Raw genomic sequence first — 26392 nt, forward strand, 5'->3', positions numbered from 1 at the left:
AAGGCTTTGCCAGTAACATTACTCGGGAAATGCAGCAATACAGCTTAAACACCGATATACAGAAAACAATTGCCGCGACGCAAGCTACTCAATACGGTGTCAGACTCAAAACTAATTCGTGGCGATACTGATTCACGGTGAAATTGACATTAAAAAATGATCGCAAACCGAGAATGTTATAAACTGTTTCATGGTATCATCATCTTATCACCTATGTCAGTATGGAACACAGTTAATATTGGCATAGATACGCGTCACAAGATTCTGGGTGACACAAATTCTGATTTATTCGATTCGTATGAACAGGGAACCTTTTGCATTCCGATAAACTTGATTGCTGGATGTACTCGTATCTAGAACAACAATATCGAATAATAAACTATTAGGCATTAGATAGACAGTGGATTTCTATTGATATGATCGCGGCATGCGCCCGGAAGTGGAATTATTTCTAGCGCAGGGGTGGCCAACGCACGGCCGTTGAAGGAAATTTGTGCGGCCGTCAACACGTAATTCAATTAGTATGTTTTGGTGACCGTCGACATGCAGATTGAATTTGCGAATTGGCCGATGTACTCCCGAAATGCTTCGCGAAGTAAACCGGGAAATGAATCGATGCCTCGGAAATTGCCGTTTTAATCAGCAAACAATTGCCGCGATGCGAGTCGTTCAATGCGAAGCAAGCAACCGCAAGAGACAATTACTGATTGGCTGCGCGATTTCGCGTTTGTAATCATCGTTATCGTCTGCTTGAAGTATTCGAGAGTGGTCGTGTGTTACTAGCAAGGCCAGTGCATAGTGTATTTCGTTACTCACACGGGGGATTGCGCGTGAATAACATCGTTGCAACTGCAGATTCTCAGTGAAATAAATTTGATATTAATGAGTGTAGGGCCGATATTAAAACGTCACGCGAATGGTTTAACTCTGCACGTACACCAACGGCATGTAGTAAAGTGCGTTTTCGTGAGACGATGACGCCTCGATACGGAACAATTATGACGTCACAAGACTTCGCCACCTCGTAAAAAATTAAAAGTCGGCGCCTATGACTGTATTTATTTAGTAGTAATAGCTTGTATTGCGACTTGAATGAGGACATGCTCGTCGACTTTCGAATGGTCGGGGGGATACTGCTCCACACATCAGGTCCGGCATATTTGATAGAACGATGATCGTTTCGGTCGATCATATAATATTTGGACGACATGGACGCGCGTGTGTTGTAGGTTACTTGCGCGCTTTTGATTCAGAGGTAAAAGAAGTCTTTGCAGTGGTTTGAGTGCAGTTTTACTGGCAGCCCCCCCCCCCAAAGAGGAAGCCACAATGTAACTTCGATTGGAGGATTTAAAGAGTATCAGAATAACCCATGCTGGCATGAAGCGCTAAGGCTGTAGAACAGGTCGCACTTCGGAGATAATTTAGTTTCTAGGGACTGAATATGAGTCTTCCAGGGAACACGAATTACTTGACGGTTATGATTCCTGAATTAAAGTATTATTCTCCTATTCATCGATCTATTCAAGGAATGGACTGTATTTAATGTAAACGTTGCCTATAAAGCATTGAGACCAAAAACAGTATGCAATGATCTATTAGCTTAGTGTAGGTTAATTTAATAGGTTCTAAATCTTCAACATCTGTGGTCGATCGAAGTTGTGAACAAGCCTTTGGAATTCCGGCTGCATATCGGGCGTAGAACGCTTTAGTAGAGAATGCACGTGACCATCGGTTAGATTAGAACGTAGCTTTGTCTTGTTAATGCCGCGGGCCACGATATTATGTACGACAAGGAGCCGGCCGCGGCTGCTCACGATCCCGTCGCTAGCCGGATTCGGCCCACGGTTCGTATGTGTTGCCGACCGCTACAATATAAAATTTCAAATATTTCAAATACCTTATAACGGTGCTTCTTTACTGAAATACGTTTCAATATCCGCTATCATCACTGAGTCATTAAATATTTTTCTCATTAACTTCTGGTCAACACGAATTCAACGAGAATTTCGAAACGGTCATTTTCGCACAGAAACAATGAAACCAAAGCAAGTTGTTGTTTTATTATACACGGTGATTCCTATACTTCAATCTGTTTACATCTGTCCGATGTTTATCATTGTTGATTCCCCAGCAAACTATTAGCAACAGCCACTTTCGGCCGAGGCTTTTTGAGAAACACTTGGATCACATGGCGAGCAGCTGAGATGAAAACCAGGGCTCGGATAACTCCAGTCGAGCCATAATATTGAATGACATATGGGAAATATGAAATTATTCGTGACTCGGACTAAATTTTCATATAATTTTAAACTTCCACATCCCAGAGCATTTTTAATTTGTCAGTTGGATTAAGCAGTGATCACATCATCGACACTAATTATTTATTGACTGGAATCCATCTCCTTTCACGTTTTCGAGATGCTTAGTTGGTCACATTGTTCGGCAGCAACATCGCAGAAGGAACAGCTTCGATATACCTTTAATTTTAAAAATCTTTTTCAGCATTATATTATGATAAAAATAATCATACGTAAACTTGTTCAATCACTATTGCTTGTGCAAAGGTATAACTGAGGCTTTGCATAGTTGAATATATGTGTAATTGTTTAATATATCTGTATGAATCGGTCTAGAGCTGTATATGATATTGCAATTGCGGTTTACGACAGCCAATAATGGGCGATCGTTTTGAGATAATGATGCGAGTTGCACGATGTTGCTGAGTTCGGCCGTTGTCTTCCATGCCCCACTGATGATTTGCATGAAATATAGATCTGTCGATGTAATGTACAAAATGCATACTGTCATTGAATAAAAATATGTTTCGCTGGCCACAGAAGTTGGCTATTTCTTGGCCATTTCAGCATCATTTGGTAACGGGATTCTCCCGAATGCTCAAATATGACTTTTCCGCCATACAAGTATGACATTTTCACCGTAATAAGCGCCAGTGCATTAAATTAGGCTCCCTTCTCGATTACCATCGAGTATAAACTGTAAGAATCCTTATCAGCAACTTTCATAAATAATTCGTGACGCAAATCATTTTAGTAGTTCTGAAATAACAAGGAACCAGTTTGACACTGTTTAGCGATGGCCTATATGCATCTCCATTTGCATCTTCACATAGTATATAAGATGTCAAGGTTCCATCATGCTCCTTTTACGCCATCACAAAGAATATAATGTCTGTTATCCGTCACATTAAAGATACTTTGGTAATATTTCAACCCGACCGATTTCATTTCACTTTGTGGCAATGTAGTGGGAGGATAATAACTTCGGAATTTAATAATTCCAGTCACGTTCGTACGACCGTACGACGTACGACCAATCAAGTTTTCGATGCTTCCGCAGTGGAAAATCTTTTCGGAGTCATAATTCTCGTCGATAATGTATCTTTCAGTGGCGAGCAGCGTTTAATCTCAGTACTCGAAAATATCATATTTTGCTGTTCGACGTGAATCATTAAAATAATTATTCTGTTCAGATTGGAGTACTCGAATCATTGTGCCCTGCCCAATGTGCACATTAATTCAAACTCCATAAACAAAAATTATATGATGACTTAGAATTGACTTGAAGTTCAACATGTTTATACATGACTTGAATTGATAATTTGTCTGACATGACTCGAAATCTGCATAGAATGGAAGTGAATTGCCACTTAGAGTGGTTGACTTGATCCAAACATTTCGGAATATATATCAAGTCGAATATCTTATTCTGTGTTTTGCTTTGCCGATATTTGACTTCATAAAGTAAATCGCCAGTAAGTCAATTTACAAAGCCGCTGAAGTGCTCCTGACAACGTTTTCATGAACTTTTCATTCAGTGTACATGCCTCTTATTTACTTCGCCTAGGCTAAGGTGGGTGTCTGATCTTAATGGCTACTCCAAGTTGTCTCGACACCTTCCTATCTTTTAATTGTATCGCAGTCTTGTGATGATTTGAAACGATTAAAATAATAATAAACCTTGTTGATTTATTGATTGAACCTCTTTTTACCACTTATTTATATCATAAGTAGGGCTATTTTATACCTAAAATAAGGTAATTTTTGACTTTTTTTGACCTAAGCAAACTGGATTTTGACCAGATTTGACCACGCGTTTGCAAATTAGGTGTTTTCCCACATAATGTTGAAATTGTACAATTTATATCCATTTCTGGTTGGAACTGGCTGTCCTAACGAAGTAGTTTGGCCTGAAAAACGATTTTGGCTTCGAAACAGGCAACATTTTACACCAGTGGTTCCCAACCTTTTTCGACCCATCTCCCCCTTTTCAAGGTAAACCACGATCATCCGCCCCCAAATTTTGTGTACCGAAATTGGGAATACAAACTGTATTCACCGGTGGGTTGACTAAAAAAAGGTCAAATTTTCGGCTCGATGTCTAATTTGACACAGTTTTGTAACTAAATTACCGTGGATTGACTAAAAAATAAGTCTCCCGTTCTACCGCGTCATCGCCCCGCAATCGGCCCATTCGCTTTTTTCGCCCCCCGTCGCCCCTTCGTCATTTTCGCCCCTCTAGACCGCCAAATCGCCCCCTGGGGGCGATATCGCCCACGTTGGGAACCACTGATTTACACGAATAAAAAATATTTTATCGAAATCTGGCCCTATGAAGAATTCCAGTGGTTATAATAGCCTATGTATCATGGTAGAAATAATTAAAAAAATGTATTACAACGAAAGATACGTTCCAACATTCTTGCGTGGAAAGTGCAAGTCCTTACTAAGAAGCTTTCCACGGACGTTCAGCAGCAGCAATTGTTGGCTGACAACAGTCAAGTTGTGGGTACACTGCTGGTGACACACCGTGTTGCTTCATTCTGAAAATGGTGTTTATATTATAATTTGTCATCGTGCAATTCTTAATATAAGAAAGATGCAATGCCCAAGAAATCTTTCTTCAGTTACGATAATGCGGTACGTTCACCATAACACGATGTCTACCAATTTGTTTTATTTGACCTTTTATGATTCACAATGAGCAAATAATTGACCGTTTACAACGGTAGGCCTCTAAAGTAGGTTACAAGCTGTAAAATATCAAATGATAAGTTCACCGACACTGCAAAATCTATGATACAAACGAAATGCAGAGGTTAAAAGATTTATGACTTTACCTAACGCTAAAATTTTCACAAAATTTTGACAAATTTTGACATGTCCAAAAAAAAACGCCCTAATCGGAAGTCCTTTGGAAATTTCTTCTCTCGTCATTATATATAAGATAGGTGCTGCCCAGCAATGCATCAAAAACGTAACTTCGCGACAAAGGTGATCAATGCAGCGATTGCTTCTACTTTTGGAAGTCCCAACGGCAGTGTATCGAAATATTGTTCGTAGGGTCGCATCTTTTCATGCAGTTTACAATTGCAATTGCAGTGGACAACTTGCAATACGATGAATACTAAAGAAGAGAAGTTGCGGATGACAGCATTCAAAGTAGATTCGGGATACAAATCTGTAACGACGGGAATTCTGCTCTACAATCATACTTTCGAAGTGAAGTGGAAAGGAAAACCGGTAACTATAGCCTACCACCCGCTAAGAGTATAAAGAATTATTGTATATATCAACAATCGTATCACGAAATATGACATTACCAACATTAAAATTCGAAGGACAATCGGTACCAGCAGGCGGCTTGAGCTCGATGTACTATTCTCCGATTACACTGGTCTGCACGATTTCTGCGCCATGATATCTTTGGGTCGTTTTACCCAATTTGTGGGCGCTAAATCCGAATCTGGAAAAATTTTTGCTCCATCACATTATGTTTATTAGATAATATATATGTCGATGATTACTACTTTTTCGGGGTACTCAAGTAGATTTTGCATACTCACGGGAGTTGCTGAAGTATTTATGTTTTCATACTACTTCCACTTCTACCTGAACAGTATTTTGTATAAAATATGTACTTTCGTAATTTGGATTTTGAAAAGTAGAATGTAGATTATGGATAATATTGCACCACTCTCATAGTTAAATCGGCATCTGAACGGCGTAAATTGGCCCCTGAATCACGGTTACTGAATATATTTACGAAGATTCTACCAATGTATAGTCTCATTATAGTCACTTCGCGCTAGCCGAGAAGATACACTAAGTGATATTGAATGGGGCTACCTCCGAGTAACTGCTAAATGCATGTACCCACCACCTTCTCCCTCCCGAACACACCAAATATACTCAGACACACACTCACTTTAGTAGGCTACTTCTCAGACCTTTCATTCATCCCTCCCACCTGAAGCAGTTTCGACATGTCTCAGAAATTACAAATTCTACTTGCAATTGAGTAGAAAGGTATGACGTAAATTTTTCTACTTGAGTAGCAACGCTCACACCTTGGACAACTTATGAGTTATAAATAATCAATAGTGAAATATTACGACAAATCAGAAAACGTCATGAAATGTCATGGTAATTTAGTCAGAACAACCAAGGCGTAATTATGCAAAACACATACATAAAGTCTCGAAATCATGTAAAACAATCACTACCAATTCACCACTGCCAGGGTTGTAACCAAGTCACATGGTTCCGAATCACGAGTCAATCTGACTTTTGTGGTTTTGACTCGAGTCGAGTCGAGTCATTTCCAATTCATCACCGACTCGAGTCCGAGTCCAAGTCACCGTTTTAAGGGTCAAGTCCGAGTCATAGTGTTATGACTCGAGTCGAGTCCAAGTCACAGTATTGAAGTCATGTTCAACTTATGTTTTCAATCCTACTTGGGTGATATCGAATTCCTTGCTTGCCAAACATGCTTATTTTGTCCCTATCATAGTCTCGGCACAAGTTTATTTAGTTAGGCAGATAACAGACAGTTCCTGGCCTCATATACCGATGCTACAGATAGACGAGACAGGCCGCCAATACGATAACGTTACTAATCTTAAAACTTTAAATCAAGTATCTGTCTTGTAAGTCACAAATAAAAGCATTCAGTTTTTATTACGAGCACATCGACGACCACTCACAAATAGCTTATAGAGAATTAACGAATTCACGTCTACATACTATCTGATAGAAGACCTACGAATTCACGTCTAGCTAGATACAAGCTGGTAAAGAATCAACAGATAAACGCTTATGTAGAGGTACAGTTTTGCTTCCACAACATATCAGGTGGTTGACCAGAAAAAAGGTCAACTTTCCTGCTCAGCTGCCGAAATAGTCGCCGGAGCGTTACTTTAATGCTGATTTACTGTTGTCTTAGTCTAATTTGCCCTACATTTACCAAAAATATTCTCAAAAATGAGGACAGAATCTAAAAAAAGAGGCTACTTCTTAAAATTGTTAGATTATCTAAAAAGAACTTAAATTTGGCTTAATTCCAACCAGTAGAAAGCAATGCTAAGAGAAAATATTTTGGATTAATTACAAATAGAGACTTTCGAAATATACCGGCAACCTCATGATATTGTTAGATTGTGTAAAAATATGATTCAAAGAAAATTTGGCTCAATTCCAACTAGAAGAAGCGGAGTTATTAGAGTGGAATATTTTGGATTTGAAAAAATAGTCGACTTACTGCTAGTATGTAATTATATTATATGAAATTATTTCTCACTAAAAATACTCCATGTATTTTCAAATCCAAAATTTTCTCCTCTCATTTCATTGATTCCACTTTTTCAAATTAGGCCAGATTCAGTGTTATTTTTATGCAACGTAGCAATTTTATCAAGTAGCCACCCAGTAGAATAAAAAAGAATGTATTTTTGATCGGCCCTATTGTACAAATATCACACAACATTAGCCATTCATTATTATCACGTGCACAATGCACATACCTAACAAAACGTCAAACGGACGGAGGGTATTGTGTGTTTTCACAGACAGCAGATCAAATCAATGAGTTACACTTGAAAAATACTAAAGTGAAAAGGAGATTCTCATATATGTTGAGGCGGCATGGCCTTAGAATAATCCACATCCACTGGATACACGTTCCTCTGGTGCATTAGATGCAGGAATTGAAAAGCAATTTTGAACCACACTGAAGAGCATTAGATACTCATCCATTCTAGTCGGCCAAAAATGCAAAGAATCATCGCCTTCATATCTACCCATGAGCTTATCAGTCTCTTCCAAGTAGGCTACTTCACCATCTGAGTCATTTCTTTGGCTCTAATTGGACTTTGCTTCGATTGTTTGCTTGTATAATTGAAATGTCTTGAGTACTTTGGTGGCGGAGGATCTATTACCTCTTCATCACTGGATGATTTTGTACAATGCATTGCTCTTTGCTACTATGTACCATTGTCTTTTGTTTTTACGGCGGCGCATATCTGATATCAGACGAGTGCAACGAAAGCAGTGGTGACAAATAGCGATGTCGACAGAATTCGTCATATGCGTTGATCTAACCATTGTGATTCGCAACTTTCTTCACCTTCAAGTCACATAAAATAAGCCGAGTCAATGACTTGAGTCGAGTCATGCGTAATGACTCGAGTACAAGTCGAGTCAATCCAAATATTGACTCTAGTCAAGTCGAGTCATTTTCCCATTTCAAGAAAATGACTCGAGTCAAGTCGAGTCACAAAAAAATCGTGACTCGAGTCTGACTCGAGTCGAGTCATGACTCGAGTCATTACAACCCTGACCACTGCTATGTTTGGCTCTGTCCTAGAACCAAATTCTATTCTCAAGCAACACATATACGTCAGGCTTTGTTTTGAGCTGCCAATAAACAGTCTCTATTCATATGGTTGTCTATAATAGGCGATGCAGAAGAAGGCCTTTACATCATGAAAATAAAGAAGAAAAGTATTTAAGCTTCAGCTTTCCTGGATTCCGATAAAATGTGATGGTATATCCACACTAGAGAACGGGTTGAATCATCAAATTGCTCGCTAGGACAAACTCAATTAGAGGAGATAGAAGCTATGGCCAGATCGGCAGGTTATAGGTCGTCAATTTTACGTTCAAGCTCGAACATAAATTATTGCAAATCGATCGGTGTCGAGAGTATTTCGGGCAAAAAGTTTTCTCGGGTAAATTACAGTCCCTCGAACGCGGCATAAATCACAAGATGGTGTTAGTGAAATGTTGTTTTGCTCAGTCCCCCAAACGGTGTGTAGACGTCTTCTTTCCAATTAACCACAGTAGCAGTGGGAACTGAATTGATGGATTATAACAATTTGTTGAAATGCAGTAATTATGCCCTTTAGCGCGGTGCATTTGAGTTTTCGTAACGATCACATCTGCCTTCACTGTACCGCAGTGGTTCCCAACCTTTTTCCACCCACGTACCATTTCGAGGTTTTATGCAGTGCTCGCGTACCGCCTACTTGAGTTACGTGCACCGAATGCGGCTTAAAATGTTGTCACAGAGTTGAGCTGCCGAAGGCAGCGAAAGAGAACATTATTAGCCCGTTTTAAGGCGCAATATATGAGTTCTGTAGTGGATCCATTTGGAATTCTTGTGGTCAAATATATTAAAACAGAATTCGGTAAGGCAATAATCCGAATGCTTTACGACTAGATCTCTTCCCATTAGGCTGTCATTGATGGAATTGCCCCTACCCACGATGACGAACTTGCCACGACGAGGGCTTTAAAAAAACTCCAAATAAGCCTCACCAGAACTAATAACTTTCTTCGGTCGAAAATGAACAGAATCTACTCGGATACCACCTAGAATACCTTCGCGTACCACTAGTGGTACGCGAACCACATGTTGGGAACCACTGCCGTACCGTAACAGTTGCTGAACAATTGTATTTTAAAAACGGGTGAATTGGCAGGGATATCTGAAACTACTACTAGGTATCCCTGGAAAATGGAAACAAGTCATAGTGAATTAATATATTCACCTCTGCTGTAATTCGTGCGTTTAATTGTATTTATTTCTTCTCGATACAACAGTTCAGCGTATTCAGGGTAACTGTTATCTATTAAGATTTTGCGTGTGTTGTAAAGCAAAGTTGTTAAAGTCAACTGACGTTGCTGTCCGGATTCAATACTTCAGATCTCTTGCGGACGACGCCAAAATTCCACCATCCCAAGATACCTCAAAATTAATACTCTCATTCTTCATTTGAATACTTCATTAACCAGCCTATATACATTATAGTATATTATATTATAGTACGGATCATAGGGGCACTATTTTAGCAGCACCTTTATTCGCTGCCATTTGGAATTAGCAATATTACGATGTTTGGGCGGCTGAATACAGTTATAAATACCGATAAAACAGTGGCTCTAACGATCATATCAGTTGGCATATTTCTATGCTACCTCCATTTTAGTGATATATTTGCATCGCCACTGCGTATGCGTTTTAGGGAATGCAAATGATTCAACTGTCAACTCGGACATTGAAATTTGCTTCATATTATTATCTCGCAATTCGGGTTGATCTCGAGGCTGGAGACTTCTGCTATATTTTTCATGTAATCGGCATATATTCGTTCGGCCATAACACGAATGACTAGTTTTTGGTTGGTGAATTGAATTCGGACTTTCTTGCCTTCTAGGAATTAGGTGAGTGGTTTTAATGTGGCCCATAGACATACTCGACATGTGCCGTCTTGAAGGACTTTGGAAGTATTTACCAAATACCAGAAAATTTGTGAGAAATTTGCCGGATAATACACGCATTTTTTAATCTAATCAAAATTGCTTCGGGAGCCGGATGAAGTCATCTGGCAGGCTGGATGCGGCCCGCAGGCATAATGATTGACACCCGTGCTGCTGTAAATCGCCAAGGTCAGTTTGTTAACCAAACGGATCATCAAAGCTCTATGCACGAGAGAGATTATAGGGTTGGCTTTTGTGGGTTGGCTTTCCACAAGATTCAAACTTGTTGGTAATTTTCTTTTCGACGAAAACTTCCAACAAAAGAAAGTGAGTTATTGCGTTCTATTGCAACTGTGAACCGCAGGAGATGATGAAGCGAGTTACAGGGGACAAGCAGTTTACCACATTTCGACTCATTATTGACTATGTATGAAGTACCACCGAGATGTCGGAGATACGTCAATATTTTGATAGACTCACGTTTAGAGAGAAAATCTTCAGGCCAAATTCGGTCCTGAAGGTGATTCCATTGCCACGGATTCGATTCATCGATACGTATCATCGTTGAGGCGAAACTCGAAGGAACAAATTGCGGGGTGTAAAATCCAAACGAAAACTTTACGAAATAATGATGTAGGGCACGTAGGCTATAATCGAAATTAGTTAGCAAGTGCTGCGAAAGATCTTCGTTTTATGAGCACCATTGCATGATTTTATACATTATTATTAATAATGAATACAAGTAGCTTAAAATACTTGTCAGAGGAGTATGAGACATACGTATATTAACCCCAAATAAACCGGATTTCATCAGATTCCTTTTCGAAGAACCGAGTAAATATGAATGGCTCTGCGCAACTTATCACTTTTCACTTATCATTTTTTGTTGCACAAAAACTGCAAGAAAGTTGCATTGAATTTTGAGAAAATTTGCAGTAAAAAGTTGCATTTAAACTTTTTGTTGAATTAGTAGTGTATGGGATACCCGAAAGATTCCGTGGTTTAACGTAGTTTCTGCAGAGCTGTCCAATTTGTCACTTTGCCATTTACGGACATTCTGGCGGGACCGCATAAAAATTACATTTTTTCCCGGTACACAGCAAGAAAATTACACAATGCGTTCCCCCAAAAGCCAAACAGCATAACGATAACCCCTCCTGCTAAAACAAGTCAAGTAACGCACCCCAAACCCCCTAGGTCTGCAAACTTGACCCAAGGCGTTCCTGAAAAACTCACTTGGCGACTTTAACAAAATCAATGGTGTTAGAAAAGTGACCCATGCAGTGAAAATGTTATTTTCGGTGGTCTCGCCTGGGCATTCATGAAATGGGAAATCTCAAATTGAAACGACAGAATTAATAACGCGATCTATTAACATAGTGTTCGGGCACGGTCGTGCTTGGCAAGGGGGTTTGAACTTATTGCTTGCAAACTATTGTGTCATAGATAGTGAGATGCCGCTAACCCATCATATAGCTCTTTGTTATGCAAATCAAAGAGAATAGAATCATATTATAAATAGTTAATCTTTATAGCCTGTTTTTAAATCATTCCTATACATTTCTACGCAATATTTGACAGAAGTTGCAGTAAAAATTGGGTATGAAAAATTGAGAAAAGTTGCACAAAGTTGCACTATAAAATCCCTTCAAACATCCTGAAACACCATAGTACATAGATTACGAGTATCTACGAAGCTGTCGGAAGCTGTAAAAAAAAATTCAAAAGTTGCAGGAACTTGCCCTACTTTTCACTTACTTGGATCTTCGCATAGTCGTTGCGATGTTAGTTTATATATACATTCGTAAATATTTCCTCACTCCTAATATTGTATCACGATCAACAAAAACCCACTTTTAAAATGTTCTTTAGATGGTGATCATCCTAATGGACACACAGGGGATTTTCGATCGAACGACGACAAAAAAGAATGAAGCCTTCATACTGACCATTGCAACATTGATGAGCTCAGTACAAATATTCAATGTGCTGGGTTCGGTTGATACGTCTCGATTTGAGGCATTGGATGTGAGTTACTTATCTCTATCGATCAAAATTTCGGTTCAGCTGTTTAGTAAATCCCAATTCGTGAAATTATCAATTCATAAACATCTTATCAACTGTAATATACGAACGGTGGTATTTATTGAGATGAATTGGCCATTTCTGTATTGCCTGGGCGTGTCATTTGTTTCAAACACTGCCTAAAAACTTGGTTAAACAATGTGTTGTAACACAACTCAGCCACCTTATCTATGGTCATTAGTGCTATAGGCTAACACATGGTTCCTTGGCCATGTGTTCCCGGATTTCGGAGGTGGTACTTTACTTCTCAATTCTCAAATTTGTCGCCTGCAACATTACGTTGCGCCCTGAGCCTACATTTTACCTGCAGTGCTGGCACGCTAGCTAACAATCGTATTGTGAATGGGTATTTTGACAACTCTAATTTAAAAACGTGAACATCACTGCCATATGAGTTCATTTCTCGATCGTGGGAATGCCTTCTTATTGGTGTTGGACGCTATATAGGCTCCTACTCGTCCTCCGATCTGCAAAAGCAGTGTATTACAAAAAAGTGGGCCGTGGTATGTGTCGGCGTTTCAGGAATCAAAATACGTAATATCGGTATGGTGTAAAATGATCATCGATGTCGAAGACATGGCAAGAATACGACTACAAATAGACACAGAAAAAAAGGTCATCAACCTGTGTCATGTCCCTGTTCTGCCTCCGGTTATGATGGGTGACAAGTAAAAGATGAACACCTTCGGTCATACCTAAACGACACGGTCCAATTGCCCGAGTTTAGTTATCACCGTTATAAATGCTAGTATATATGGGCAAACTAGCGTAAAACACCCATTGACGGTGAAAGCTCCAGTTTGATTCATGGGAGTGCAATAGCAAGTTACGAAGAGTTTCAGATTTATGAGATTCTCCGCCCCGAAACGTCGCTGTGCTCAGAGCGTCTTTACAATAAAAAGCCAGAGAAATACCCAATCCATGACCTAATGGGGATGCCAGATTGAGATTGTAGATTGAGATAATGTAATTATGGTCGTCTCGACATCCTTGTATCTGTTCACTGCATCGGATTGTACATCGCGTGTCTTGTTCGGGTAAATTCAACAGAAAAACGAACAATGACACACTCATAATTTGGACTTTTGTTATACTTCGACCTAGCTTACGACATTTGGTCGCGGCACCCTTGAGCAGTCAAATTGGCTCACCAGTGTGCCGCGGCACAACGGTTGAGAACCACTGTCGTATGTAACCCTATTTATCTGAATTGCCATCGAACAGAATTGGTAGGTTAACTCGCCAATACAGGCCAACAAAATAAAATAAGCCGTTTCTGGGGTTTTTGAGATTGCTGATTGCGAATATCACAATAGTTTTGCCAAATTGGCTCTTTGTCCGAAGATATTTATACCCCTAAAAAGTCAAAAATTACTGTATCTACCCTTGAATATTTCACTTGCTAGGAAGAAAATCGTAGTTTTTCATAATTTCACACTGTGCATAAACATATAATTGACTATAAAGAACCCTCATGTCGTTCTCAGTCATTATATCATAGAACATGACATGATGCGAAATATTTGTTTGTCATAAAAGCAGTTTGTGAAGCCTAAAAATTGTACTTTTGCACGACCGTAAATACATAGGCCTATTCTTCTGTATCAATTGATTATTCTACCAAGATTAAAGAGGATTATAAAACTATAAATTTTGTCCGTGCAAAGCTTAACTGCAATACTCGAATGCGTCTCATTTCTTTTGACTGATAAATGGATAATTTTCCAACAAAGTGGGTATATCTAGTAACCTTATCAAACGAGAAGCTTAAATCTGGTATCCGGTATATTAGAATTTGAATGAAAGATTCCAATTTCGCATTAGGAAGGAGTTGACTGCATGTAATTTCTCCTAAGATGTAGTAAATATAATTTTTAAGATGATCACAAAGCACCCAACTACCAACAGTTGGTCTGAAAACTAGTAGCTGCATATCGAAAACTCGAGCATAAACATGAGCATGAAAGTTCACTTCCTGTTCAGTCATCTTGATTTTATTTCCTGATCATCTAGTTCAGTGGTTCTTAACCTTTTTTCCTCCAGCGCCCCCTTTCAAAAATTATCGTGCTCCAGCGCCCCCCGCCAACTTCATAATGTAAGGAATGTAATAAAGACAATGAGTAAGGGGGAGGGCACTTCGTCAACCCCCTAAAAACGATTGCCTTGCGCACCCAAAGCGTGATAAACCGAACTTCTGAGGGCTTCGCCCCCAAGAACCCCATATCGTGATTTGGATGGTTTGTGTGGCCTGGTCGCCCTAGGTACCAAAATATTCTACAATGCATGAATGAATAGGTGGTAATTACATATATAAGTCGCTATAAACTTTTTATCCTGTCAGCCCACGTAATCAGATTTACCAGTAGCACTGAGTGAGCTGTTGTATAGGAAAATAAATGGCACGTAATTAATAATTAAACATATTCGGGCGTGCCCGCAGGTACAATTATTCGTTCCCAGGGCCGTAACAGAACTTCGTCACCCCGGACCCCCCAAACAAGAAACGTTGGTCCTAGGCCCCCATCGGGTGATAAACCAAGCTTCCGGGGGACTTCACTCCCAGACCCCCATTAGGCTGTCCTCTATTTGCTGATAGCCTATTAGGTATCTACATTGGGTGTGCATTTACTGAGGCAGCTATTCTCGCCTAGTCGCGCGAAGCGCGAAAAATTTCACTAATTAATGATTGAATTGGTCAATATCATCGGGAATTGCATGTAAATTGCTAACACGGTCTCTGCGCACAGAAAATCTACGTTGCGCACAACAAATCCGAAGTCATTATTTTTTTTTAGTCGTTACGCACTGTTGTCCAGGGGTCAGTGCAGTGAGTTGTTGAGTGTGCGCAGACTCATCAAAACTTAAAGCGAACATTGTGAGGTTTCTTGGAAACTGTAGGGCCCGTAACTAATATTTAAACATATTCGGGCCGGCGAACCCGTTGGTATGACTTCGTTGCATGATGCTATTTCGTGATCCCCTGTCTGCAATATCAAAAGATATAGAATCGCTCAACGGGGATATCGCCCAACAGGAATATCCCTGTCGCCCAATCGTACTAAACTACAAGACGCACACGATTTCAGATTGGTATTTCTTCACTGACATAAAACTTTTCCCTGCCAGATGGAATTCGTCTTCTGGGGTTCAGATTGCCAAGACAGGAACATTCGGTGTCAGTCATTTAGGCGTCCATGGACAATTAAACCTATATGTATTTTGAAGGCAATATGTAACGAAGTTTTCGGTGTTAATTTGCTCTGAATACTCATTAAGGATATGTCCTATCACCAGATCATCTACTGCAAAGCCATTTTTCTCCAGCGCCCCCCCCATACTGCCCCCCTGAGCCCAGCGCCCCCCATATCGCCCCCTGAGCGTTTCCGCCCCCCTTCAAAATCGCCAGCGCCCCCTGGGGGGCGCTGGGGGCAAGGTTAAGAACCACTGATCTAGTTGATTAGCAAGGGGAGAGGTTCTACCAAGACATAAGAACAACAAAAGAAATATATCAGGGCAGATGAGATGAATAATTGAACCTAGTATGGCAGACCATTGCCGGAACCTTTCGAGAAACTGCACTAACTAGCTTACAGGCGAAAATCGTACAAAAACAATTGTGCTTTAAAATAACGAATAATATTATATTCCAACTAATTATTTCAAATTTACAATAGGTGGTCAACGTAAAACTGATTAAATTATTGCCACGTTATTTGAGTATCTAGGTAAATACCTATATACATGACTGGAGTTTATTTATGTGCATGATACCCGTGAAAGTCTGTAACTATGATAAATCTATTACCCCAAAATTACCGTGCTGCTGCTGTATTCTGATTTAAAAGTGTCTTCTGTGTGTAAAAACAACAGATAAATTTAATTTATAAACTATATTGTACGACTGAGCCGATATTATATCTAGTCATTACCTCGAAAATGGGAGATTTTGGTCGAAATAGCCCCATGGGTTATCTCCACAACAAGAGCCAATTTGAAAAAACTAAGGTCATATTCGAAATCAGTTGCCTTCAGAACCCCCAAAACCACTCTTACTTTGTTTGCCTAAAATATGTTTTGACCAGTGTTATAATTCTAATTCAGAACGCAATTAAGTATGGGCAATTGACGGCTCGTGACGGCCAATACTTGAAAGTAAGAATGTCATGTCCGTCAATATTTCCAATTGGGCATTACCGCGCTTTTTTTTATCTTGTAGCTCCAGAATTTGATTTTTCTCGTAAGAGATAAGAGAAGGACAGAGGAAGAGTGTCAATCATATTTGAAGGATTTACTGGAGAACAACAAAGGCTGTTCAGACGAATATAAAGCTATCCGATTTGCAATAAAGGAAACCTTTTCTCTTGTGAATCTTTTTTGCTTGCCGAGACCTGGAGACGCAGTTGAGGATTTGACGATGGACCAATGTGAGATTGAGGATAAAGGTAATTGTCGATTATATCATATCAGTAAAATAACAACTTGAATTGTGCATAATACGACATGATGAAGGCATCGTTGGATAATCACGACGGCAATCGATTCTGTTATTCAAAGATATTTCATCTAATTTTGAGGCGATAAAAGTAAGACTGATATTTTCGTGCGGATAAATCCCGCAGGATTTTCGAATAGATAATCAAATATTTGTATCAGTATTATTACCACGCACCAGCATGCATTGACTGATCCTTCTTTAGGGTTCAGCACCCCAATTTTAGAGGTGGGCCGCGGAACATTTTCAGATCGAACTTTTGGTCCCAACCTAAAAATGCTGCGAACCCCTGTAATGTATAAGATGGTTTCAAGTATATAGTACAAAGGTTCATGCTAATACGCGCCTAGTCTACCCACCTAGTCTATTTGTAGAAGTACTTCAAGTATTATTATTATTATTATTACACGGGTATTACAGTGACGCTTATCGCCGTTTAGGCCTTGTGCGTCACGACACAGATATAGGTACAGTTCAGTTTCATTGTACAGTTCAGATTCATCGTACAGTCAGTATCTTCAACATCATGCATTGCATTGTTGGACGACTTTCACTCAGCGCATTCACTCTTTCACTCTTTCTCTTTCTCTTGCATGCGTCCGTCTTCGGGTCTCAGCTGCCGACTTTATGAGAGCGTGGCTTGCTCTGTGTCTGGGCTTTTTAACACACTGTTAGTACAGTGGGATCCTCAAGTATATTAACCTACCTGCATTACTTCCTAAAGGAGTTATGACTATAGACTACTTCTGCTTGACAATTTACAGTTTTACAGGAAAAACTAGATTTAAAATACTGAATTATTTACAAACTTGTAAAACGCTACTTCTACTTCTACTTTAGTACCGACGACGACGACTTTGTCCCCCTATGAGTACGCATCGGCTATTTGAATTAGACTGTTGTATATGCAACCCACTAATATCACCAGTTATCAATCGTGTTTACAGTATTTTCCTTGAGGTAAATTGTAAAATATCGGCAAGGATGTTCCCTTCCTTTCAGATATCGACGCGAGGTTTCTGGATCGCGTCGACGAATTCTTCAAATCGACGATTAGTCCTGACATATTGAAGCCCAAGCTTACAAATGATGAAAAGCCAATTCAAATCCGTAATTTGTATAAGTTGATGATATTATGTGAAAATCAGTTCAAGAAAAGCAGTGATGGTCTTATTGACCCAACGGCAATTATGGAGGTAATTTTTTTTGCCTTGTAATGAATGTATCATTCGCTCTTTCATTTTGATAACCGCCAAGACTGCTGAATGCTGACCTCATCTAATGTGAACCTCAACAAGGATTCTGGTAATTGAGAGGATCACGATCATCAATACTTTACAGATATTCAAACTATATATTCTCTTGTATTAGTGTATTTTGGGTTTCATTACTCGTTATCGTTATATCATGTCGGTAGCGTATACATGGCAACCCAGAACACCATCCCAACCAGGGGTCGTCAACCGTGGTCCACAAAGAAAGTTTTGAGTAACCCGCGAGGAAAATTATCTGCAATATCATAATTTATTGAGAACTTCCGAGGCCAACAAATTATATAATTAACCTGACTGCAAAATGGACTATATTGATGGATGAAATATGAGTTCTGATGCATTGGCGTGCTGGTCAGGGGGTCCGTCTCAACTTTAGTAGATCTTCGGATATCGCCATGAAGTAAAATATTTCGAAGAAGATTTATTTCACTCGATCGCCTGCTTTTAATATTGGTACCCCCACAGAAAATTAATAACACCTCCTATTTACAGATTTGAGTCCAACTATATTCGCAATTATTAGATAACATATCGACCAACATGCGGTAAATAGTTTCTAAATTGCATGTGGTCCTTGGACCAAAAAGGTTGACCACCCCTGATATATATACCCTGCTTTCAATGGTCACTTTATATAAAAATATTGACGTTGTTGCTGCTGTTTTAATTGTATTGTTTTTATATACTGCCTCGTATAGGTTTTCTGTAAAACGCTATATTTAGTTGTAGATGTCATTCCTAATAAAACATATGATGAGTTTTCAAGAACGAGCTATTTCAAGCACTATATATCATTTTATACTATCAACATTATCGCAACAAACAATATATTGATATTTTCAAATTCATTCCACTCAAGATTTTGGACTGACGCTCATCACGAGCTGAAGTCAGTAAATGCGGTAGCAAAATTTAAAGTATAGAAAGTTTGACGTTATGCCATAGTAATGAAAAGTAAACATAGTGAAGAACGGTAACAACAACTCACAAATGTAATGTGACATACATATATTTAGCTTCAAAACAACCGAATACCAACATATAACTAATGAAATATTCCCACAATATATAAATGCCATTTTGGCAGCAGAGAATTGGCTGTTCCGGCTTTATGATAAATAATATCAAAAAATTAGTGATCACTAGAGCAAGTTTTTGTTGCAGTTAAATCCGTGGAATGTTGCATTTATTTTTGAAAAAAGTTGCAGAAGTTGCATTCTGACCACATTTTGCTCGGTTGACTAAAAAAAAGGTCAACTTCCCAGAATCAAAAATACTTTCATGAAAAATCGCAAATTGCAAAAAGTTGCATGAAAAAAATGGACGAAAGTTGAAAAAAGTTGCACTAGAAAATTCCTTCAAACAGCTTGAAACAGCATTCTACATATTTTACGAGTATTTAGGAAGCTGCTGGAAGCTGTAAAAAAAGTTGCAAAAGCTGCAAAATCTTGCCCTAGTGATCACGAGTAACTATGGAAACTGATAAGAATAGGACGTTGTGTATTTTGTAGTTGATGAGTTTACAGCTTATGCACCGAACCGTGATATTTATATTACACACGATCTGTATATTGTATACGTATAACATGAGTGCATAATGGTCTAACGCTGCTGGACAATAAAGGTGTGAAAATAGACTTGCAAAGCTCCCTAAGTCATGCATCGCCCTTCTATGCTATCCCGGAAATACTGGACGTCGGGCAAAAGTCACTGATACCAGTTTTGCAGATCAGGTCTATGGTCGGACCCGGTCGGGGCTCGACTCCATGATTTGCCTATCAAGATGCCGAGCTCTTCGTCATTCTAATATAATTTTGGGTAAATGTGCGGTGCTTAAAAAGGTGTTTGCCTATGGCAGAATTGCAAGTAGTTTTTGTAATCGTGGTTGCGCATGAAATGTGAAGACCGTGATGATGTGATAGCAAAGTGCTCAAATTTATCCATGCTTTTTCCTAAACCATACAACATAGTGCGAATGGCATGCGATGTCGAATTCAGCTCAATATAATAAGATGGTATTCAGTGTAGACCTACATTAAATGAATTATTGACTGCGAGGATGCAATTTCGAATCAGGCAAGATGTGGTAAATTTGCAGCATGACGTGTCCAAGATACAGCAAGTCACTCTGGAACATTTTGGTACACTTGATTGGAGGCATGATTCATTAGTCCCCAGGTCACGTGTCGCCGTGCCCATTGGATGGGAAACGATGATTCGTTTGAGCAACAATTCCTAAACGTTCATATTTGTTTTTAAGAAGGCGGAGTTTCGTGAATGGAGAGTTCAGCGTAGTGAGCCGGAACTAACGTTATGAGTAATAAATAGATCTGTTGTCCTCGGTTAAATATTTCGGACTCGACGAGTATTTATATATTTCCGTTTATCCGATCCACAAATCCCTTACACCCAAAATTTAGCTTGCAGACAGGTCCGGTTCTCCTCCATAAATTTGATCCTATTACAATTGATAAAGGTTTATTTGGACAGGCGGAGGACAGAGTTGCGTATGAAAGCAAGTTCGAACAGTTGTATAACGAATTCGTCGATGGGATCCAGGTGGGGATAGTATGGATTTATCAATATACAAGACCAACGAAAATATGAAATCTGCTAGTATTGCACCATGAACATTTAAATTCTAGATCGAACCCTTTACGACGGTAGTTTAATATGGAAGGCTTGCCGTAGTAAAAAATTAAATTTGCGAGTACGGCCGATGACCATCACTCGTCGCACCCCAGTAAACGGTCAACGGGGGTTAACCCAAACTACTTCGTTAGGACATACATTTCCAACCAGAAATGAAGATACGATTGTAACATTATACACGAAAACACCTAATTTACATAGAAAATGGCAAAATTATTTCAAAATGGAATTATTTATGGTCATAAGATATCGAAAATTTGATTTTTTTCGTAACAATTTTCCGTTTCAGGCAAATAATATCACCCTAATTAAAAGATAATATTGGTAACAGATTTCTTGAGTGCCAATTTCACGACTATGAAGAAGATAACATGGTACTACATCAATGATTAGACAAGTAATCACCACCAGCTGATGCAATCACAAGTTGGGTTTGCAGGGTTGAAAGAAGTGATGGTGCCCAACCTCCAACTACGCAGACCACATGGATTAACGTTTCGTTAGACATTTATCTGGAGTCCTCTTTCCTTCTGTATTTACTGTGTCAAATCACAGAGATGTAGAAAAAAATCTAATACCAAAAACAACAATGGAGAGATGAGAGAAGTAAAATTTCAAAATCCAAGCAATGTTACCTTAGGTAGCAGAGTCGAGCCGAGCTGGATGCCTGTTGCGGTCGCTGCTGCCCGTATGATTCCTTGTAAAGCTGTCTTCCCTTCATCTATTAGCGCCGCAAACTCCTATATTCTCCCCAATGTAAACATCCGCGATCCTGAAGCATTTTCAGTATATTGCCCAACAAGACTGGTAAATACAGTGGGGGACGTCCAGAGAGCCGATTAATATTGTTACACACAGTACGCTATGACAGCTATATCCGGAATAGTCCCGTAAAAAATACCAATTAATGTAGTCAAGCATGCGTAATCCGAATACAAATATGGCTCTTAAATTATTGACCCCCAGAACGAAACATGAAATGCCCAAAGTAACAATGTCAGATGGATAGACCGTAGCTGGCCGTTTCGGCATCCTCTTCTATATCTTGTTTATTGCATGTTTGTTACGTAACGGATGAAAAGATCTGAATTGACGAATATTACAATCATTTCTGAATTATAAAGTAAAGACATGTTATAGTGCGACTATAAACGGAATTTTTGAACTTCGACAATTTTAGCTAGGTATGATTCTGACAATTCTGTACAGGCTACATTTCATCAAAGTTTGTGTAACCATATCTATTAACGACAAACTACCCAGGATACAAATGAGAATATACATTTGCAGGATGTAGGTGGCGAATCGGAAGAAGAAGTCGAGAGTTCTTGTAGAAGTCTTTCAAAAACAATCCTTCAGAAGTTCAATGAAGAAGTATCACAATGGAAAGTCAGTGATGGCGGAAAGCAGTACGAAACGAAATACAGAGATAGACTCACGGAGCAAATCAAAATTGCCATATCAGGGCGGGTTTCGAAATGGATCAACCAGCAGGTATATTCCGGTCTTAAGCGAATTCATGAAAATATGTTAATTGTCCTTATGTTTATATTATATATATATTCAAATGAGGGTATACTGCTTATGAAATTGGTAATGCTTTCGGATGCGCCCTGTCAGTGCATTGAATTTATTTAAGTTATGTTCGTAATCCATCATAGTCATAATGTAATTGAATATATAGAAACACATTTTATTTTAATATTGCAGTATTCCTGATAAGAGCCTGACTGATTGTGTTCAGACAATATACCGACTCCATATCCTATTTGAGATAATTATTAATATATGCCGTGTTGTGTTGACATTTTTAACCCATACCAGATGATATCATAGTCTCTTCACACACCACTAATCACGTTATTGCAATGTGCCAAGCAGAATCGGTAAAGAACATGTCTTCGACATAGCGTTCGCCTTCTGTATATTGAAAATCTCGTCAAGTTTAGATATCGATAACAATTGCCTAATAGTATTTTTATTATTGTGGGATTACAATTGTTATGTCGGGATTAAGTTCCAAAAATATATAAATTACGATCATAAAGCGTGAAGTATGTCTTCAATAATTGTATTATTACTCTTACATCAGGCTAGAAAGAAGCTGGAAATGAAAATTCAGACTGAACATTTATTGAAAGAGTACGATACCAGTATTAAGGTAAATATCGTTTGCACTCAATATTCAGCAGACATTGACGTACAATATCGAAATACCGGTTACAGTTGTAGGCAATGTTCCCTCTAATTTTTGACGAGTCTGTGCGCACTCACCAACTAACTGCGCGGTCCCTTGGACAACAATGCGTAACGACAAAAAAGGTCATCACTTCGAATTTTTTGTGGGCAGCATAGATTTCCATTGCGCGGAGACCGTGTCAGCACTGCGCAATTGCGCTCATACGCAGCTTAGAAGGAACATTGGTTGTAGGTACGCGTTTCATGTACAACGATCAATTAACATCCTTACAAGCTCTCATGCTAGTGATACGCTCCATCTGTTTGTGAAAGGTTCACACTGACGTCATACGGAGAAATCGGTGTGGACATCTATTACGCTGGCCAATAAATTATTTTTACTGCCAAAATATTTTAATGGCGTCTGGCTATTTTGGGGCTGCAGAGTCCGAAAATCACATTGGTCTCTTTGAATAGGCTCTATTCTTTGAGATAATATTATTTTCTATTTATAAAAAATCGTTAACTTTAGTAACTGGCAAATGTGAACAGAAGTATCAGTATCTTGCATTTAGGAAATGTCTTTTAAGCCAATGCATTACTAATTCCGGATCAGATTATTCACTGTGTCTATTCACAATTGTAGTATCCCATTACTTCAGAATAGGACATTGTAAACATTCGATTTCGGACACACATTTTATTTAGCTGCAACCTACAGTATGTTGCTAATTGCTGTATATCTATAAAGAATTGGTCACTGTAAATAATATTTTATTCAAATCCAAATTTTTTCGACGGGAATAACTACACTTCCATTGGTTAGAATTGAACCGAATTTGGTGAGCATCGTTTCAAAAGACAACCTCACAATGTCATGGAGTGGACATAAAATTTTGAATTTTTATTTTTATTTTTATGTAATAAATAAAAAAAAAACTTTCTTTGCCGGTAGCAATGCACCAAATTTGGTGTGCAGGCTTCAACTGCGTAACCTAACAATTTTATCAAGTAGCCAGTATCATTTGAGAAAAATTAATCATATTCGAACACCCATAATGTATAGTGTCGAGTATTCCCTTAAGTTATCACATGACACCAATATACCAATTTATAGCCATGTAGCTATAGCGTAGTTCTATAATCGCGTAAGGCGCTTTGACATCTTACTAAATGTACATTAAGTGTTACTAAAAGCAGTTCTTGTACTTTGACGTCAGCAGTTTTTGTTTACTACTATCGCCTAATTCTGGCTTGATCTTCACATGAAACATGATTCCCGTTTACAAGGATCTCTGTGTTAACGATTGCGCGATTAGCGATATCGCTTCAGAACTAGAAGAATACTGTATGCAAATGCATGAAGCCATATGTAGGGTCATCAAAGTTGTAGAAAAAGAAAATTTTACCTTCGTCGAGATTGGGTATTTTTAGTATTGTTTTTAAACTCATAAATATCTCAGAATATAGAGCCAATTCGGAAAAAGTAATGTCATTTTGGGATGCAAATACCCTGAAACCGTTGAAATTTACTTGGCACTAAAATGTCAGTCATGAATAAACCATACCACTGCTCTCCCCAAACATCCGTCAATAAATTGATTTAGCAAGCACCTCAATGGTACTGCCTTCCATAACATGATTATATTTCCCTGATTGTGGTGCAGGACTTCAATCAAATCTTATGATCTCATCTTCAACTCGATCTTAGTAGAACTCGATAAATACAAGTAAGTATAAAAAAGTCGGTATTCTATATTAGGCCTAGTTTTGCTTGAAAATTAAAACTGCCAAGTAGAAGAAAAAGCAGCATTCCGAATTCATGACCCTACTTAAAATGGACACCAATTGTTATTTCACAATTATTGACTTAACATTTGGATCTGCCACCATAGCCGCTTATACGTGGCAAGCTTGACTAGTAAATAACAATTTCACGGTGTTTGATGAATGCCAGTCTGCAAGGTTCTGTCAAATAAGGCCTACATGGAAATTATGCATTGAATTACCCTATTATTGATGCTGCGGCCGCGACGATATCAAAAACTATGAATTCGGCCCTCGAAAACATTTTAGTGTAAGACCACAGATCTAGGATTAAGACATGGCCAATCAGAGAGGTTAATGATCTGCACGAAATTGCCGGTTAATTAAAGAGAAAATGAATCTCAAGATCGCTGGTCATATGAGGGGTGACTGCAGTCGATAAATTGATATGTCCCTCGTTGAAAACGAGTTTGACAGACCCACGTTTAATTGTACAAAAGAGATAATCTCAATGGTGCAATTCGCTAGTTGAATACGCTTCAACTCATTGTCGAGATGTCGAGTCGTAATGCTTTCTGTTTTCAAGTTGAAGTTTCTAAAAATTGAGGATTTTGTATGCAATTTAGAAATTCGCCTTGTTTTGAATATTTCACAGAGCTGCGTTACCATGGAGCAGCTTGAAAGAAAACACGATACCTTCCTGGCCACTGTAATATCCCGTTACCCTGAAGCATCATACGATAAGGTCTTATTCCTTGATAGAATTGATGCCAAACGTAGCAAGTTAAAACAGTGTATCGAGAAAAAAGAAGAAGAGGAAAAGGAGGCAAAGGTGATGGATATGCCATTCTATTACTGATTCTTCAACCACTATACAAGTCAAAGTTGTGTTTGTCTAATGAAAATCTAGATAACGATGTCACGCTGCGGTGGTAATACAATATATTAAAATACAAAAGTTATTAATTTACTAGGAACATGTAATTGTTTATAAAAGAAGTCATATTTAATTTAACGAATTAAATACTAATTTATCGGCGATATAAAAAATATTTACTATATCATCGATGGAAAACCACACTGGGCTATGTCCATTTTTAGTCTTTTAGAACTTTTCTTTCTATCACTATTAGGACATAGATTTTTTGTTATAACCGGGTTCCATGTTCCAGGTAGCATGAATATCTAGGGTACTGGATATATACACCAGAATTTCCAAGGTAAATTAAAAACAGCACTGGTTTAATATATGGTCAATTATATGGTCTAAGTCAAAATTTTCAGAAATGGGCATAACACTGTTTGGTTTTCCAGGGACGATATGGTGATATAAAACAGCATATTAAGATAGGCTACTGTGAATCTTGGGTGACCACGTTAACACCATT

General features: G+C 38.7%; 1 protein-coding gene and 1 long non-coding RNA gene across 2 annotated transcripts in view; one reads left to right on the plus strand and one right to left on the minus strand.

The window, feature by feature from the left end:
* Nucleotides 1-26392, minus strand: part of LOC145434526 (uncharacterized) — a 369322-nt gene that overhangs the window by 175244 nt on the left and 167686 nt on the right. The window lies entirely within an intron of this gene.
* LOC145433961 (uncharacterized) overlaps nt 1-26392 on the plus strand; it is a 106430-nt gene that overhangs the window by 20985 nt on the left and 59053 nt on the right. The window contains exons 3-11 of the mRNA XM_080311220.1: nt 5400-5540; nt 12429-12584; nt 16743-16793; nt 16858-17083; nt 18136-18329; nt 20898-20966; nt 22350-22553; nt 23152-23220; nt 25660-25836. Of these exons, the coding sequence (XP_080167346.1) occupies nt 5400-5540; nt 12429-12584; nt 16743-16793; nt 16858-17083; nt 18136-18329; nt 20898-20966; nt 22350-22553; nt 23152-23220; nt 25660-25836 (1287 nt within the window). The remainder of the gene's footprint in view (nt 1-5399; nt 5541-12428; nt 12585-16742; nt 16794-16857; nt 17084-18135; nt 18330-20897; nt 20967-22349; nt 22554-23151; nt 23221-25659; nt 25837-26392) is intronic.

Source organism: Botryllus schlosseri, chromosome 1 (genome assembly GCF_051294905.1).
Source record: "Botryllus schlosseri isolate E-star chromosome 1, Bs_hap1, whole genome shotgun sequence".
Taxonomy (NCBI): domain Eukaryota; kingdom Metazoa; phylum Chordata; class Ascidiacea; order Stolidobranchia; family Styelidae; genus Botryllus; species Botryllus schlosseri.